The sequence below is a fragment of the Cebidichthys violaceus genome, unplaced genomic scaffold (genome assembly GCF_023349555.1).
Source record: "Cebidichthys violaceus isolate CVI_PGR_0920_01 unplaced genomic scaffold, fCebVio1.0.p SCAF_23, whole genome shotgun sequence".
NCBI classification, from domain to species: Eukaryota; Metazoa; Chordata; class Actinopteri; order Perciformes; family Stichaeidae; genus Cebidichthys; species Cebidichthys violaceus.
The window spans coordinates 7,357,932-7,377,339 of record NW_027176406.1 but is presented as its reverse complement, the minus strand read 5'-3'; the positions used below and the strand labels follow the sequence as shown (position 1 = coordinate 7,377,339).

The window sequence follows — 19,408 nt, the reverse complement described above, 5'->3', positions numbered from 1 at the left end:
CTACTTAACCAATCACCAACCAACAGCTATGTTCAAAAATAATGCTTTTTATTTTTAATTACAAAAAAAAATGTAGCAGTATGTTTGAACTATGACACACTGGTTTGATTAATTTTGAACTGTTTGTTTGTCTGTCGGCAGGATACATCAACCCTGACTGAAGTTTTTCCATGAAATTTCGTGGGGAGACAGGACTTGAGCCAGGAACAGTTGATGCAGTTTTGATGCTGATTAAGAACAGGGATTTCCAGCATTACATTTGACACAAACACTGATTGTATTGCAAATCCAAAAGGGAATGTTAAAAAAAGATCAGACAATCAATTATATTTATGTGTAAGTGATTATGTCTTGTGTGTTACAGCAAATTAATTAATTAATGGAGGTTTCTACTCGCTGAGTGCTTCCTAGTTCATTATCAAAATTAACACCAGCCTTATATCAGGGAAAGCATGCGAGATAGACATGCAATACGCACATTTAACACATGCTTGAGTCTGGAGTCTTCTCTGCTGACACATGCATGCATACACACAGCAAATACTTTTCCATGTGTGGAGCAGGACGAAAGTGAAGCCAGAGTCACTAAAGTCTGACAACTAGCCGCTGTCCTGTCTGTTCACACACACACACACACACACACACACACACACACACACACACACACACACACACACACACTGAACTTGACCCAACAGAGTGCTTTGACAGCAGCTGTTAGACAGGCTGCTCTGGACTGACCAAAGGAGCACTTTCATTTTATCGTTTGTGATAGAAATGTTCCATTATTTTGTATGACATGTTTAAATAAAGGCAGACACATGATCCTTCCTCAGAATTCAAATTCAATATATTAAAATTCACTGGAGAAGCCCTTTGCTTCTTAAGCCTATTTGATAATAAAAGCCAAACAATGAAATGTCTTACCTTACTGTGCAAGTCTGCAGTTAACTCTGTACTGCATGTGAAAGCCGCAGTTTCTATTATTTCCAAACTACAAACTCTCCTTGTCCCTCAGCCACCTGCAGCGTGCAACGAGCAAAGCAAACTGCCGTCCAGCACAAACACACCTTGTCTTTTCACAGGGAGCCCAGATAAAAATCATCCCACAATACATGAACACAAAGACACCTTTAACAAAGGCAGTGATTCAATCTGCCCTCTTATCTCCTCTGCTCTTTGTATCTTCAGTGTCATAAAATAGTGTGCTTTACTGGTAATGAGAAGTGACATGTGGATCACATCACGGACTGCTGGGACAAACAAACTTCCTCTTCTGAAGTTTGGAATTTTATCAAAGCTACAATTGGGCTCACACAGGCTTGTGACATTTTTTGTTATCAACACGACACACATTTTAGTCAGAAGTTGGTTCAGGGGTGAGAGTTTTTGTGTCGGAGTCATCATTTTTTTGGAGTAGAAAGACAGGCAAGAAAAGTTTAATAAACATTGATGAATAATTGTTATCAGAAATTATTATTAAAATATGGTTTTATAGAAATGCAGCCATCAGTTATAACTGTGAGAGGCAGGATCATCCTGTATATTTGACAATGAGATCCGTCAGACTTGATGCTAATTTTGTACTTGCTATAATATGCAACCCTGCAGCAAATTAGTTACCAGCTTTGACATATTTGCCATTAAATGTTTGGCCAAATCAAAATGGACTGTTCTGTTATCTGGGAGAATCAAAACCAAAATATCAACTTTCATGCTCTCAGTATGCCACAACTTTTTCTGATGGTCTATTCTTGTTCAGAGTCAGCCTTGATCTCAGATAGAAATATCATAATGTTATTTCTAAACAATATTTACTATGTCTTGACTACAGACAGTAGAATGTTTCCTGACATTCTAAATGTGTTTATAACATCAAAGTTCATATTCTAAATAAATCAAATCCTGTATATCAACAGGAAAGTAGCAATATATGATACAATACAAGTACTTTATCAGCCTTTATTGCAATAATATTATTACCAAATGTTAATTAACTTATTTGCATTTAAAGACTGAATGTTACATTTTTGGTATTAATAATAGCAAAATAATAAATGTCCCACATGATTTTTCTAAAACTGGAGCATTAAAAACATGATTGTGTGCAACTTTAGTACAAACAATAATGTTTGTACTTTAGTACAAACAATACTGTGTCACAAATGAAAACAAGAAAATCATTATAATAATGAAGCCCACGTAAAAGCTGGAACCAATGGGGGCAAAGTGGTGATTTGTTCCAGCCAATCCCAGGTGGAGGGTGGAGTGACTGTTTTAAAACTGCAACTCAAGTTGCTGGAACATGCAGCTCCTAAGCTCACATTGTGGACCACAACTTTCACGACTGCACCTCTCATGACAGCATAGACAAAAGTAACGAAGACAAACAAACAGGGAAGCAGAAGGAAAATAACGGACTCGTACCGACTAAAATTGTTGAAGGAATTTACTGTGGCGCACCGTGCGTAAAAGGCGCACTGGCCACTTTGCTGCGGGCTTCAATCGAGTGGTAACATTTGAATTTTGTTTTTAATTGAAGATTCCTTTTTGGGATTTTCATCCCCAAGGGGCTGAGCAAATAATGTTAAAAATGACAGAGGAGCATGACAAGTGTGGCAGCGACCAGCCGTGCAGTCCATCGGGCACAAACAGCTCCATGTCCCAGGACGAGTCCGACTCCGACGCTCCGTCCTCACCGACGGGCTCCGACGGCCAAGGATCCCTGCTTGCCGGTTTGGGCAAGAAACTGGACTCGGAGGATGACGACCGGTTCCCAGCTTGTATACGTGACGCCGTCTCTCAGGTCCTCAAAGGATACGACTGGTCCTTGGTGCCCATGCCCGTGAGGGGCAGCGGATCTCTGAAGAATAAGCCTCATGTCAAGAGACCCATGAATGCGTTCATGGTTTGGGCGCAGGCGGCCCGCAGAAAGCTGGCGGATCAATATCCACACCTGCACAACGCCGAACTGAGCAAGACTCTTGGAAAGCTGTGGCGGTAAGGCAACATTTTATTCTATAAAAAGAAATGCAGGGATGAAGATTTAAATATTATTAAAAATGAATAACTATAAGGACACTCGGAGGTCATGGCTGGCTTTGAATGACAATCATTCCATAAATATGCTCATAATTACATAGAAATATGGATTTGACTATATTTTTAAAAATGTTTTGATTTTGAACGTACATGATTTAGAAAAATTATTTAAAAAAAATCTTCTGACCTCTTGACAGTAAATAAAAAGCTCTAAAGCCATCTATTAATTGTATCTTTTTAATTTGTTGTTTTGTTTGACTGCACATATTTTAATGTCATACTTTTTTTTCACCATAGCTTGCTCTCAGAAGGTGAGAAGAGGCCGTTTGTAGATGAAGCAGAGAGGCTCCGGGTTCAGCACAAGAAAGATCATCCAGACTACAAGTACCAGCCCCGGCGACGGAAGAATATGAAACCAGGCCAGAGCGACTCAGACTCAGGAGCAGAACTGGCACATCACATGTATAAAGCTGAACCAGGGATGGGAGGACTGGTAGGGATGACTGATGGACACCACCACCCTGAGCATGCAGGTATGACAACAAAATGTATTCGAAAAATAAACAATGTATCAAACATAACTAGTTTGTGAGTTTTATTTTAGGAATTAATTTGTTTTAGGCGGCTGTAAATTGTTTAAATTATTTTGTATTTGGAGTGATGAATCCTCATCCTCACGCTTTTTGCCTAATATTTTTTCAGGGCAGCCCCATGGTCCCCCTACACCACCCACTACTCCCAAAACAGACCTGCACCACGGAGTGAAGCAGGATCTGAAACATGAAGGCCGTCGTCTTGTTGACAGCAACAGGCAAAACATCGACTTCAGCAACGTAGACATCTCTGAGCTCAGCACTGATGTCATCAGCAACATGGAGACCTTCGACGTGCACGAGTTCGACCAGTACCTCCCGCTCAATGGCCACGCCTCGGGCCCCTCCACCCTGCCCTCGGACCACAGCCACGGGCAGGCTCCAGTGCCTGGTGGGTCTTACACTTCCTCATACAGCCACGCAGGCGCCAACGGGTCAGCGTGGAGCCGCAAGAGCGGCATGTCCTCCTCCACTCCCTCCGCCAGCGAGGTGGGCCAGCACCGGCTCCATATTAAAACTGAGCAACTGAGCCCCAGCCACTACAGCGAGCACTCCCACGGGTCACCATCACACTCTGATTACGGCTCCTACAGTAGCCAGGCCTGCGTCACCTCGGCCACATCAGCTGCAGCCTCGTTCTCCAGCTCCCAGTGTGACTATACTGACCTGCAGAGCTCCAACTATTACAACCCTTACTCAGGCTACCCGTCCAGTCTCTACCAGTACCCATACTTCCACTCATCCAGGCGGCCCTACGGCAGCCCGATCCTCAACAGTCTGTCCATGGCTCCTACCCACAGCCCCAACGCCTCCAGCTGGGACCAGCCTGTCTACACCACGCTGTCTCGACCTTAAGGGGACAAGAAGCAGTCAGTTCAAAACCAGAGACTCATTCAGATTGATGCACTACTAATGAAGGAAGTAGGGGGCAGGTGGAGAAGTGTGTGTAGTAGGCTACCTGTGATCATTTTGAACGTTAAACAAGCAAAAGAGAAAAAAAAGTGCCTGCTGATTTTATACAAAGTTATATCGTTGCGATTAAAACACAGACTTTTTTTCACAAAGACAAATTGTGTTGTTGGTGAGCCAAAACTCCTCCATGAGGATGTGTCGCCTACGCCTACATCCTGTACACCCCCCCATCTTTTCCAGTTAAAGATTGCACGTGTGTGCACACTTGAGGTAAAGCAAAGGCCTGCCACGGAGTTGTGTAGGAGAGAAACTGTTTGGCTCAATTCTGTTGTGAAGCAGATGGAGAAGCGGATACATTGGAGAATGTACACGGAACCAATTATGTGAATTTGCAGTCAAATTTACATTAATGGCCCGAGCTATATCGCAGCCATTTGCATCCGTCGACCAGTCTTAACTAAATGGCTCATATGAATCCGATAGTGTCATTTTGGCATAAAAGTCTTATATGTATTTATGTTCATGCATTATTATTATTTTTTTGTTCTTAAATAGATAAACACATGTAATGTGGGGTTGGTTATTACAGTACAGTTTGGCTTTTAATGAAAACAAGGTACATGAAATGACAATAAATGTACCATGATTTTAATTCCATTCCATTGAAGACCAATTTCCACTAACATCTCCATTCCAAGTTGCAAGCAAACAGAGCTTGACCAACAGACTCGCACAGGACAGAACAGGTGTCTGCAAGCTATGCTTGGCAAATTGCGATTAGTCATGATCTAGGGTTAAAGGAAATGGGGTAAAATAACACCACGCTCTCTGAGTGACATGTCAGCTGGACCTCCTGTACACGTGGATGAACAGCACGCGGATATGTGTGCGCACATGCATCTGTGTGTGCGTGTGCATGTGTCAGGGAGATAAAGTGCTTCTGAATGTGTGAGCCATTTCCTTGGGCAGAGATACATATCTCATGACATGATGCACACCAAATGATAAACAACTCTTTCCTGAACATTTTCTTTAAATGCATCCGTTACTCAAAGAAGAGTGTTTAGGGTTTAAGGATAAAATAAGAGTGTGTGAGTGTTTCCCCATATTTATCTCATCAACCATCAAGTGCCAACTCACATGCTGCAGTCTCGCGCAAAACGTTTTTGTGCCTTCTAATGCTTATTGTCAGTATTTCAATATGAAATTGAATGATTAACAAACTTCAGGCAGCACACAATCAGTAATAAACACCAGATATTCCTACAGTTAACTTGCTCCTGATTATATTCTTAATTTGATATCATTCCTTACAGCCTTGGTTTGTAATGTTCTGTGAGATGCTGTATGAGAAACGTACGGAGCATCGTGCTCCAAGTTTTGTCCACAGGACTGTGTTTGTATATTATTCTGGTGTATAATTTTGAGAAAAGGCTGTGAAAATGATCATTGTTCCATTAACTAGAGTTTCATTCACACTTGCACAGCTAACCCATACGCTGGCCATTTTTTTAAAATAAAAAGATAATTTTTTCTTGATATTTGTCTTTGTCATTCTTATTTGCCTCTATTTTTAGTTTCAGCTTCATGTTGATATTTGTTCTTAAATATATTTGGAAACAACTTGTTTATAATAAATAAATAGAATGAATTGCATTAAAGTGAACATGTTTATGGGTCTACCTTTGTGCTGGATACCAGCTTTATCTAACATCTGTACTGAGTACAGCTGTGAGGGGAGACCAGTGAGACATTTAGGGAAGTATTCTCAGTTTTCCAAAATGACAGTTATTAAACCTTCACTGTAAATTGAATTGGATGCTGCTCGAATCAAGTGGACATGCAAGTCTATTAACTTTTGCAAAATACATGTTATTTTGGTGTTGCGCTATCTAGTGAGTTTAACTTTTTTTTTTAATATATATTGAAAATAAAACGCGTTGCAGTCAACAGCTTAGCACCGCTTCCATAACCTTCTGACCCGACACGGCCTTAAGTTGACACTTTATATGTGGCTATAGACATATGTACCAAAACATTACACTCAGATTTTTTTTGTTAAACCACAGACAACAGAGAAATGAGGAGAGATCCCATCTCTGCTGGTCTAGGGGGTAGAACGCTCAAGTTGGCCCTGGCATGCATGCCAAGCAGCCGTCTCTAACCAGCCCAGGGAGAAGCCAAGTGCCAGGGCCGCGCTGCTGAATTTTAATGATTCATTATGCTGTGGAGGGGTCCCATTGTGTCCCTTTATCCGGAGAGCTAGAAAGGAATTAATTGGACAGAAAATGGAAGGGCAAGGGGAACTGACAAGCCATTAAGAGGGTGCTGAATGAACGATTAGATGCACATGGGGGAGGATCCCCCCCCAACCCCCCCCTCACTGTCTCATATCACAGCGCTCCACAAACAAAAAACACAACAAGAACAACCACAATGACCACCCGACCAAACTGTAGAAATCATATCAGCGCACATAATCTGTAGATAATAAAAGAAGATAATACCACAGCAGATGGGGTGTGGGTGGCTCAAGAACAACTTGTTGTTTTTCTTCCCTCAAAGTCTTTTTTTTTCACCAGTGTTTGCCAAATACTTTCAGGAGGAACTCTTGAGAAAGAACAGGAGTGAATAAAAGTGAGGCAAAAGGCTCTTCAGGGTGCTTGGGTCCCGTTTCCCTGGAACTTGTCCACAGTTTCTGATTGGGCCTCTTGAAAGCCCGACTGTATATAGCTGAAAAAAATTAACTGGGGGGTTGGGCAACTTCACTGAGTTACATCAGCAAAGTATACTGAATGAAGGAATGAATGAATGGACATTTTTTTTACACTGCAGTTGCAACTTTGCCTGAGAAGAACTGAACATTTATGACACAAACTCACATTGGGTGAAACCACAGTGCGCCATGTACAGTATATGCTTGCACAAACTCACCCACTCACATATAAGCAGAAATTGGAAATGAAATGTAATTTAGAGTAATTTTCAACATTGCCGCACTGAGGCTGTGCTAAATTCCAGCTGTCACAGTTATTGTTTACGGAGGGAGGGCGTTATTGGCCAAAGTGGGAGTCGCGGTCTTGGACCCAGAGGACACGAAGGGGAAGGCGAGATGAACCCAGTGAAACTGGTGCTTCCACCACCTGACCACATCCCATTGTTAGGAGCAGGATAACTCGCCTGGTAATAGTCTCATCCTGTTTAATGAGCCTGGCTAACGCAGGGCATGTTTCGGGGAAAAGGAGGGAGCTGGGAACTGTGAAAACTCTGAGAATGCGAGGCTGATTTGCAAGGGAAATGAAGTGGACATAAAGCATGGTTATTGCTTGTCACTGACTGTGCCAGCCTGAGTCCGCTTGATGCACCGAGTCCATCACATCTAATGGCTCATTGATGGCATTTAAGTTTGTCTACAAACAGAAGAAAATGTTCACAAATGATAAAATGAGTTTTAGAACAGATAAAGTTATGTTGATGTGCATTTTTTTGTTAACCTTTATTATTGTATGTTGCTTCCCCTGCACAACTGAAATGTATTCATCATTCTCATATATTTGGGTGATGCCTTCAACACTTTTGAACAAAAGACGTACTTTCGATTTCTCTGTGAAATTTGCAACAAAATGCAGATAACATTGTGACTAAGAAGTTTGCATCCAGAACTTTAACAATGTATAGAACAAGTCAAAATGATAAACTGTGTCAACAGTATCTAAAACAAACACGTTCAACTAAATTCTAGCTGCTCCGCCCAAGTAAATGACTTCCTGAGGCTTATTTTGCCTTGTCTCCCTGTTCTTCTTACTAAATAAAAGGACTCTATTAAATTATTGGTGTCTCCTGTGTTTGCTGACAGGACCAGGCCAAGCAAAACAGGGTGGCAGACAGAACCAACATTGACTTCCCCTATTCCTCACGGATGGGCCCGCACAGAGAAGGGAGGGAAGCACAGTGCCAACACTCTGGCTCTCGAAAGGCCACTAAATTGATGGCGGCCTCTCCAAGGTAATCTACGATTGGCCAGCAATAACTAACACTGACACTAACTTCAATCAGTTTAGCTACTAACTAGAATGTCTGAGAGGAAAAATAAAGCTTTTTGTCTCCAAGTGTCTGGAAGGCCAAACTATTACAGTTTTGGTTTGAATGTTTATAAAGTTGCAGTTTGTTTGTACTTTAAGGATTGAAATATTTCTTGGTAAATCAAGAGGGATCAGTAAATAAAGCTATTTGAAAGCATTGTAATCAGTAAATCTAAAATCGTGGGCTTCAATCGGGCATGGAAAAAAAAAATTCCATTTAGAAGTAAATCTGTCCCAGTGGAGCGACTGATTATGGTTGTTTACTGAAAAGATAATCAAACCTGGGTCTAACACTATTGCAAATATTTCTCGGTGGCTGTTTCAACCTGCTCTGAGTGCCAGATGGGTAGGGATTACTGCACCACGGAAAGTCAGAGTGTGCCAGTTTATTTTTTTTAATACTTTTCTGATTAATGAAACTTTCTGGTACTAAATCACATAAAACACACACAATTCCAATTTGGTAAAAAGCACACACTTATAAAAGTATAAAAACAAATTAATAAATTATTATTTTCCTAAAAGTGGGGGTTATCAGCTCTGTAAAATGGTGATAGTGATGGTGTTGAAACAAACAGCCGACACAGGTGGAGTGTTGCTAATTTATTTATTTTTTTAAAAGGAAGAAAAGAAATAAAGGAAATTGAAAAAAAATCAGCAACAATTTGACATCTGGTCATGTTCTCTTCTCTGAACAGTTGTCCACAGTCTTTCGCTATCTTTTTTCATTTGTTCTCTCCTTTTCACTTTTTCTTGGCACATCTCAATTGTGAATGGGGTGGCAGCATAGCTGCTCATCTTCTTTCCACAGCTTTAAGACTTGTTGATTAGTAACTATGGCTGTGTTTTCATTGTCACAGCTTTCTGCTGTTGTTGAACTGTGGCACGGTTCCCTCGTCATGTACTTTCTCCATCTTTACTTGAAGTTGTCTCATCTTAACCTTCTTCCCTTCACACTTCCTGTCTCTCTCCTCATCACAGAGACACTTTACTATCCTGTTTTAGTCACACTGGAAAGACAGTTGATGATTGACAGTCATTCATATATTATCTCTTTTTTCCCTTTGAAATTTAAAATGCTACACCTTTTTTTTAAACTAATGATCTAGTTCTGCATGTATGTGAAAATCTGCTGGTTGCTGTAAATAATCTGAATATGGCCATTATTTATATTTTACAGTAATTTAAAGTGACATTAGTGGGGACTTAAGGATTAATGATTCCCTCAATCAATTTAAAATTGTTAATTCAATGGAGCAATCTCACATTTGCTTCCCCAACACACACACACACACACACACACACACACACACACACACACACACACTCACATTGTTACGCTGCCCCACGGCCTTCATCATCCACACAAGTTGCACTGCTCCATCACCGATGACACAGAGGGAAAGAGACTGAGCCACCAGCATGTGGGATCCTGTAAGACCCTGGAATGTGGAGTGTGGGAGGAACATTTGCCACAAATTTTTTCATGCTACTGATGCACAAAGGTAGTAGAGGTAGAGACAAACTAGAAGAGAGAAGTCAACAAAATAGGATGGAGAGAGAGAGGGAAAGAAAAAAAAGATGAGGAAACAAACAGAAGGCTGGAAAGTCTCAGGTAGAAAGAAAAAGAAAAATATATCTTAATTATTTCTCTTGCTTGTGGAGCTGCTTGGCAAAAAGTGTGGCAGGGACAGCAGGACCAGAGTTTTAAATGTAGCTCAGTTTTGGCAGAGCCGCGTGTGAGCGCACTCTGTGGGAGCACCAAATCTTGTCGCCCAGTGCAACATGGCGATTCAGACAAAACAGCAGAGCCCATCAAAACCCATTTACCCTGCTGGCGCACACAAGCCTGCGGTCGGGTTTTCTATACTCACTGGCAGAATTCTTACAAGCCTATAGACTGCAGTGCCATGAGGAATGCATTTTAAAACTATATCTGGGATGCCACACTTTCTCTGGTTCCGGCCGTAGTAAAACGGACAGTACACCACAACATATTAGGTGACCATTGCAATATTTGTTTAATAAGCATATGATCAGCAACACATGTCCATCCTCTCACACTTGATATCTTTTGTGGTATGACAAAGAGCAGGGGAGAGGGGAAAAAATAGGGAAGAGTTTGTTCTCCCATGTGGTTTTGGCCCATTCTGAGGGCCTTGGAGCAACGCCAGTCTATCCCTGGTCCAGCCTTTGATATGGATGGGGTTCATTATGTAACTAAATCTATTGTCAAAAAATAAAACAATATGGGGCCAGCAGGAGAGGAGTGTGTATGTGAGGACCTACAAAGTAAGTGATTGAGGGCATTTACACAACCCTCTCTCACTTTATCACAGTCCAGACACTGTGAAACACTCCTGCTCCGGCTTTGAAATGAGCTACACATTGTATTTACAGACGGTGATCTCCTAGCAAGTTTCTCACATTGCAGTTGTAGTGAATGTGTTAAAGCAAATAGAAACAAATCTTTCAAGATTGTATTCACTTGTTTTTCCTTTTTCTTCCTGTTTTCACTCTTTTTTTTTGTGCATTCACACAACTGCAAAGTATATAAAGCCTGAGATGAATAATAGCAGTCGTTGCCACCTCCCAAGAATCACAAATGTGTAGCATCAAAACAGATATGATCCTGCTTTACCTCCTCCTTGCCATTTTCCTCTTATGCAACACAAAAAACATTTTAACACATTTAAGACTCAACACCAAATTCAAGAACTTGATCAGCTGCATTCAGTCAATAGGCAATCTCAACAACAAACCAAATAGACTCTATATATCGTGGTTGCTTTATATGCTCTATTTAATAGAGCATATAAAGCAACCACGATATTTGCTTTCACCCTCGGTCTTACACTTCTCATGCTACAGCTAGACCCCCTTGACTGCGGCCTCAGAGAAGCTGGGGACTGAGCATTGGTAATGAGAGGAAGCCTTAGCTTTTTAGTGGTCGGCTGAGTTCATTGCAGCCGAGCAGCAAACCTCAGCGCGGTTGCAGAGGTCACCCACTGCACAATGCTCTGGCGCCTCCAACCCGTCACTGGGTCCCTGACCGTCACTTGCTCTCACAGACAAGGAGACACACACAGGCCCTGAACTGTGGCTTCAACTGTCCCCGCCGTGCTGCAGAGACCAGCAGTTTGATTTGACTGCAGCAGCTAAACGCGGCTCGATGCAAATGGGAGCGGCCAGATCTATTTGGACTAGCTGAGGCTGATGATAATTTGAATGACAGAAAATGAGAGCAGCTTGTTTGCTGTTTTGAGGGCAAGATATAAGAGGGTGAAAGATAAAGCACACACAAACGTTACGGTCACGTAGCTTGTTGCACACATGCCACTCCAATTTTGGAGTTCTGCGATGTGAATGACGTAAGATGGAAGGGATGACTCAGTGTCTGTAAATGGTCAAAGGTGGAGTTTGTGTCTAGGAGTGTCAATCTTGACCACAATACAGCCAGTAATAAAAGACTGGAGTCGGTAGTTTCCAATCCTCCTGCCTCTACTCCTCTATTCCTTAAGGTAATGTCATGTTTGTCTTGGTCTTGCTTCATTATGTTTTCCCACGTATAGACTCAACTTGACAACAGTCAGTGCTGAAGGAATATTATATTTATAATATTTCATGAAGGAGCAACAACGATGGTTGACAGCACTATGTTGACTTTTCAGACAGGCCAGGCATAAGCATTATGTTCAGCACTCAGTAAGGACACCCACAACCCCTGAAAAAGTAAACTGCCTGGTTTGGGTTCAAAATCAACACAAACCCAATATCAAATATCTGCCTGCTTAAATAATCATTAAACAGTTTATTGGTTGTGTAATTATCAAAAAAACTAAAAAAAAAGATTAATAAAACAATTCCAATCCAACATGTGGTGTGTTACATGCTGGGCGCTTACATTCCCTCATGACCACAGATAAAAGTCTCTCTTACAAGTCTCTCCTCAGTTCTTCAGCCAAGAGTCAGAAGAAGGGATCCAACGCCTCTATGTCGTCAACAACCCACTTCCAGTCACAAGTTGCATCCCAGCTAGCTGCTTCAGTAAAAGAAAAAACAACTGAAAAATCACCATTTGTCTTGGTGGCAGCACCATGATGTCACATGGTTATGAGGTGATGGCAAAAGTCTGAGACAAACACATGAGAGAGAAGGACAGAGAGAAGGCCGAGATACTAGGCTAGAGGAAAGGTGACGTAGTGAACTCTCACTTGTGCCAGAAAGACAAACTATTCACTGTAGCAGCTAATGAGCTTCAACTTTGACCCCTTGTAGGCAGGAGGCCTGCTGTTAGACTGCCCCTGGTACTGCCTGACTGTTTTTATGGTTTCGTGGAGGAGGAGTGGGCTGTAGGGGAAATGGTAAAGCTTTCCACTGAACAAGCGAGAATTTACAGAAATGGATTTCATACTGTTATTTCAGACGTACTGTAGTCTGAAATCCTCTGACAAGAGCACTCTAGCTACTTATTTTTAAATGATCTGATTAGAAAGAAAGAATTAACTTTCTTACTGTTTAACTTTGATCTGGATATCTTTATATTGAGTTAGAAAAGCTATTATTATCTTTCTTCCTCTACGTTCAATCACAAATGCCAAAAGATATCATACGCTACAAAAGGTATGCATAGGAAGTGCACACACGCAGCTAGCCAGGTAGCTAGCATTTCACTTCCTGGCAGTGGAAGTGGGGTAGGATGGTGTGCAGGGGTTGTATGCTCAAATGTGAAAAGTGATCTGCTTTTTAATAAAACAGATATTTCACTGTGTGATTTTGCTGTGTGATATCCCTGAGAAGAGGAGCTCTCACTGCTGCAGGGGAGGGAGACGGGAGACTGCAGAGGGCAAGCAGATGGGTCGGCCTACTGGTGAAGTTTACTGGAGGTCAGAAATCCATAATATAACAGATAGAATCACTGGAGCGGGCAAATAATTTAAAAGGCAGTTTGTAAAATGACATTTGCACTCAAGTTATCTACATTGTTTTTATAAGCAGAAGTAGTAAAGGCTATCATAACAACAATTCATACACAGTATTCTAAACACCAAAAAAGGCTTTAGTACTTTCCAGTCCCACAGGCAGGTGTGGTAGTGTTAATGGTTGCTGTATTGTGCTTGATGAGATGATGGAATGATACCATCATTTATGTTATTACAGTAGTTACAGCAGACAAGTCCAATTATCTGCCCTGAGAAGTAGTTTGAAGCATGGCTGGTATTTAAAACCTGGACAAGGTGAGCTTATCTAAATTCCAACCATTTGCTCCTAGAGCAGCAATTTAATTAAACATTACTTGAATTAGTGCAACTGTTGACCAACAAACTATCAAAGTCTCCCTCTGCCCAAATAAAAGTTTCAATAGCAAAACATGTATTGCCTAAATCTAAATCTACTCATTGTTTTGTTTTTTTTTTGTTAATTGCCCTCATGAACCCATTTTGGGATTTTATTCTCACCAACACAATAATTTTTTTTTTTTTTTTTTTAATGATGATATATTGTGTTTAATCATTCTTACATATCCAAATAGAGACTAACAACTGATTCTTAGCCCTGTACACTTCATTTAACAACGTGCATGCTTCAGGACTGACTGCTGATGTGGTAGCTGACTTTATTTATGTTGCTGGTTGTGGTTATTCAGGAATTCTGTGTTTCTTATTTCCAATCATTCTTGACACCTACCTCTCTTTCTCAGCTTTGCTTTCCTTCCTCCTCTCCAATTATAGGGTGCACAACACATGCAAAGTGTGTGTATGTGTGTGTAGGTGTGTGTGTAAAGGGGACATGCCTGCTTGCACACATGTAAAATGTAGCTGCTCTACCAGGATGGGACTAATCCCGGGGTGGCAGGAGTGCAAGGGGAGCCAGCACATGTGCAAATCTTTCAACTGTGGTTTGTGATGTTTAGTCTTGCTTCGTCAGCACTTCTTGAACCCGGTCCAGAAAAGCTTTCAAATCGCCCATAATACTAGACTTCCTCTGCCCAATCGCCCTCTGCCCATGGAAGATGAAAACATAACAAAATCATCATCATCATCATAATGTGATGTTGATTTTGTCAGGAGGTAAAGAAGAAGCCCCTTTGGCCTCCAAGGTTTTTGCCCTGCAGGGACTTTCCAAGTATCACTCATGATCTTTCATCACAAGGCAGGTTGGCACCACCAGCCTAAGGTATCACTTGCTTTTCATCCCAATTTCTTTCCCGCCTCCCTCTCTCTTGTCCCCAGTCCTCCTCTGAAATATCTCCAGGGCAGCTGATTTGACTGGCAAAACAAGCCACATTCTGGCAGGAAGGTTGGGGGGGATTCCCCTACATTTTTGGACTACGGTTCATCTCTGGCGTCCCTGTCAAAATACAACCCACAGTCATGTAATAACATCAATTATCAGCATCTGAGAGGATGGGAAGGTGGATGCAAGTCACATGCCTGTTTAATAAAACAACTTACATTTATCTATACAGAGCAATACAAGCTCATTTCAGTGAGTTTGCATCATTGTTTAATTGCTGCTTGCTCTTCATTATATTTTAGACACAAGCAGTTGAATTATTTGTCTCTTTCTTTGTTGTTTGTATTTACTTGTACATGTGCATATGAGTATAACAAACCTAAAGGACACACATCTCTGACCCTCACTCTCACTGCGGTCACTGCACCTATAGCTACAATAACACTCGGTTGCAAAACACAGGACAACTGCTCGGCACAGTAATAACTTTGCATCTGTCGAGTAACAGATGCAAAGCGGTCCGGTCACCCTGGTTCTCGGATCATAACAACAGCTGAGGCTCAACCACTTTCCTTACAGCAACTTACATGTCATGAGTGGCAACATAATCTCAGATACAATCCCTCCAAAGCTCTCCTCTAACTGTTAAAACATGTTTGTTCAGCCTATTAACTTTTTATTAAAATAATTCAAACATCCATTTAACAATGATCAAATCATATTAGAAATAGACATGGTTCATCTCCATTCAGATATTGCTCATTATGCAAACCCACTCAACCCATTCACTTTCACAATATAAGGAAGTAGAAACAGGGCCTCTTGTAACAGCTAAACACACAACACCCAGTGTATCTCTCCCACCTCCTGCACACACAAACACACTTCCTCTCTCCGGGCTGGGGGGAACTTGGAATCAAACAGAAGAAATTATCAATTTACAGTTCAAAGTGGGTAATGTGTGTGTTATCTTTACTTTCTCCTGGAAAATGTAAGACCCACAGGTGGTTAAAGCTGCTCTGGAAGACGAGATTACCCCCAAAGAAAAGGCCAAGTTTCACCTGTTCACCCGGTTACCACAGAAATGGCTGAGTAACATGACACTGTTGAACATATGAAGCAAAGCTCTAAATTGTTTTTGTTGTATTTTTGTGGCTTTACACTGACAATAGAAAAAACATGCACATACAGGTATGGTATGTTGTATAATATTGATGATAAATGTATTTCCTTAAAGAGGAGTTGTGTCATTGAAAAAGGCCTGGGGACATTAAGAAGTTCACCAGGAGATGGCACTGCAGCACTTCAAATCCATTCATTTCTTATTCTGGTATCTGTTGCTCCACCAAGTGTTCAGAAGAACACATTACACACAACTTTAAATAACCAAACTGCTTTTTACCTCATTACTTGAACTCCTGTCCCATCTCTGCATGGTAATAGTATCCCTATATTAATATACTTTTACATTCAACTTGACATAAACAAGCTGGTGACGCTCAACAATACAGTGCACACATCCTGAGGAATGAGAAAGCAGCAAATCAAATCAACTAACTGCGTGAGTATTTATATTGTGACCCTCTTACCAGTGACAGCAGAGATATGAAAATTACTGCATTCTACAGCTCATGAATAAGTATGAATGTTGTTTATTTGAATGAAGTACCAATTTAAGATGACTGAAAATGATTCATCGTCACTGCATAATAATCAAACTGGTACTAGACATGGCAAAGAATGTTAAATCAAGTTTGCCCCAAGACAGAATGAAGATATGATGTTATATGTCTGTACATTACAATGCATAAATCCCAAAACAGTCTGGCACACAATTTAGCTCTTCATAGTTACAGTTGCCAAACAAATATGGAATCCATTAATTTCCTGTACAATGATGCCAGCAATGATAGATGATGCCTCATTAAACTCTTATCCTCCCAAACTGGTTCCACCATGAGCCACTGTGTAACCTGGCAACTCATCTTGTTTGCACATTGCTATTCACTGTCGCAACATATGGAAAGTTTTATTCCAAAAAACAATCCAAGTTAACGGAAACTCATTTGAAGGCCTGGTTGATGAATTCCTGGTATGTGTGGAAATATAAAACACTAAAGCCCTCAACAAGGTAGGCTGCAATACAACAACAGACCTCATTGCAAGTGACATTATTATCCTTCCAATCGCCAAGGACCCAGTGGTTTTCAACAAAAAGCTCTGATAAACCCACTGTGCTCAGCACCAAACAGACAACAGACAAAGTGATCAAGTAGCTGAACATAGTGGAGCGTTTAGCAGCTAAAGAGCCAACTATTTTACTAAACCTAAGGAGAGTGAATATATTGGACTTACATTCAGCCTGAAACAGAACTCCCTTGAAATGAATGCTAATGCTGCTTCATTTCTGTTAAATATGTTGCTAAATAACTGTTAGCTAACACGTTCGTCTTATCAACAGTATAGTTGTGCTGACAAATGACCAAAAAAAAGAGAAAACAATTCATATGGGTTTTACTAAAATAATTAAAAAATCAGTTGCATACTGATTTTTTCTTGGTGAATCCTAATGCAGAACACCTGAGCTGTTGGATCATGTGACCAAACTAAAGAACTCTGGGAGCTGTAGTCCCAAGCTCACGATGACTGATTTTGTCAAGTAAAGGATGTGAGGAACTTAGATGATGGCCTGAGTGGCATTATTTTAAATCTCTTGCTTTTTTCCACCAATTTTGACAGACACTGTGTTTTAATTTTCTAACTTTTGATTTATAATGGCCAAACACTTACTCAAAAATACAGAAATCTGTTTGACCATACTGACCACATTGATGTTTGTATATCACTTTTAAAATCCTTTCACTTTACCCACTTCTGTAGTTGAATTAGGACGATTGAAAATGGCAAGTTGGCAAGCTCAATGAACCACTCTCAACAGCTCTGTTTCTGAGTCCAGACGTTAGGCTGTCAGGCAGGCATTTACAGTACATGCAGAGGCTCTGTTCCCACAAGGCAATGCAGGACTATGGTGGAAATTCACTTTTAATGCTGCTGGCTGATGGCTCCTTTAATTGACTTATTTTGCCCATGGGATTGTATACTGCCTCTGCATTTGGAAAAGTCGGTTAATTTGATTGGATTGTGTTGAGAATCACGTCACTATTATGAGTATACATGGCAGTCAGCAGTCAGTGGGCATGTACCAGATATACTATGAATAATACACAGTAAACAAGTTAGGCAATTGTTACTTTTACAACAGAGGCTTAATGTAAATGAATCAGAACAAAATCTATTCATACCAGATACTGGATGGAAAAATATCCCCCAGAGCCTTGAACAAGGCAGGATTGCTTCACAAGATACATCCACTTCAATGTAATAAGGATCACCTCTGTCCCTCTCCTTGACATATTACCTTTTATAGTCAGCACCCAGTCGTGAAGCATGCATGAATATTGATGTGTGTCAAATATAAGCATGATTCCAAATATAACAATCAGACATGCCAATCATGACAAAAAGGAACAAAGGGTTTAAAGTGTGTATTGTGTTTATCATTTCAATATGAAGGTGTCATGGTTCTATTCTAATTATGTCTGCTGGCCTTTCTTTATGAATCCTCTGTCCATCTTCACTGTTGCTTTTCTTTTGAGCATTACCGAAGATATCAAGAAATCAAAAAAGAAATGATGTTGGTGGATAGGAAACTGCAAATGCATTTTTTTTAATAAAGTATAAATTAACCTGGTTATAGTTGCTTTTCAATCAATATGTATCAATATGCTCCTACTGAGCATAGCATATCTATCCTTTTAGGATAGTATAGCTATCCTAAAAGAGTGCAGATTGTACATATTGTCATCTCATAAAAGAAGGTGATTTCAACTCAATTCTAAATATCTAATTAAGTTAGTTGTCCATACTATTTCAGTTTTATCAACAGTTATTTTTTCTCATGAAAGAAATATAGCTATTGATTGTGTCTTCATGCATCTGCTGACATTACCCTTTGGCAACTATGCTCACAAAGCCACTAGATGGCATATTAATGTTGCTGAGAAATTACAGATTTTTGTCTTATCAGAAGAGGGAGCTTCAAAACAGTTCAATGCAACACACAATGCAGCCACAAATCCTGTGTGGATGTATCTTCGTAATACATTTCTCGTGACACTTGCAGTATTTATTTATATAGTTTTATAGATAAAACCCTAACCAGAAGTCAGCATCTAGCAAAGTAAAAAGTAAAAACTTAAGGGTGAACGTGGAGGTGAATAGAACTTGACACTTTTACAACATTGTAAGCGCAGCTGACACAAAACAACCAAAAAAGAGCTGAAAATCACATTTAGAAAGCTATATGCAGGTACAATGAGAAGAAAGAATAAGAAGAAAATCTATAAAATACATCTAAATTTGATGCAATACCCCAAGTCAGCGGCTTTAATTTTGTTTCCTGAAGTCGCTGTATTTTGTTCCCCCCCAAAAAAAGACATAAGAAACATCAACGGTTGGCACAGTAGATGAAGGATTGGAAGA

At 40.5% G+C, this 19,408-nt stretch overlaps 2 protein-coding genes across 2 annotated transcripts in view; one reads left to right on the top strand and one right to left on the bottom strand.

Annotated features, from left to right (window-relative positions):
• The window catches only part of LOC137878138 (ras-related protein Rab-26-like), an 85,926-nt gene extending 84,898 nt beyond the window's left edge, over positions 1-1,028 (bottom strand). Inside the window, exon 1 of the mRNA XM_068718278.1 lies at positions 928-1,028. The gene's annotated coding sequence lies outside the window, so the exon portion shown is untranslated. The remainder of the gene's footprint in view (positions 1-927) is intronic.
• Positions 1,029-2,329: 1,301 nt separating this feature from the next.
• Positions 2,330-4,576, top strand: LOC137878766 (transcription factor Sox-8). The gene is made up of 3 exons (XM_068719194.1): positions 2,330-3,000; positions 3,340-3,575; positions 3,745-4,576. The coding sequence occupies exons 1-3, from the start codon at positions 2,585-2,587 to the stop codon at positions 4,488-4,490; spliced, it is 1,398 nt and encodes a 465-aa protein (XP_068575295.1). The 5' UTR covers positions 2,330-2,584; the 3' UTR covers positions 4,491-4,576.
• The last annotated feature ends 14,832 nt before the right edge of the window (positions 4,577-19,408 follow it).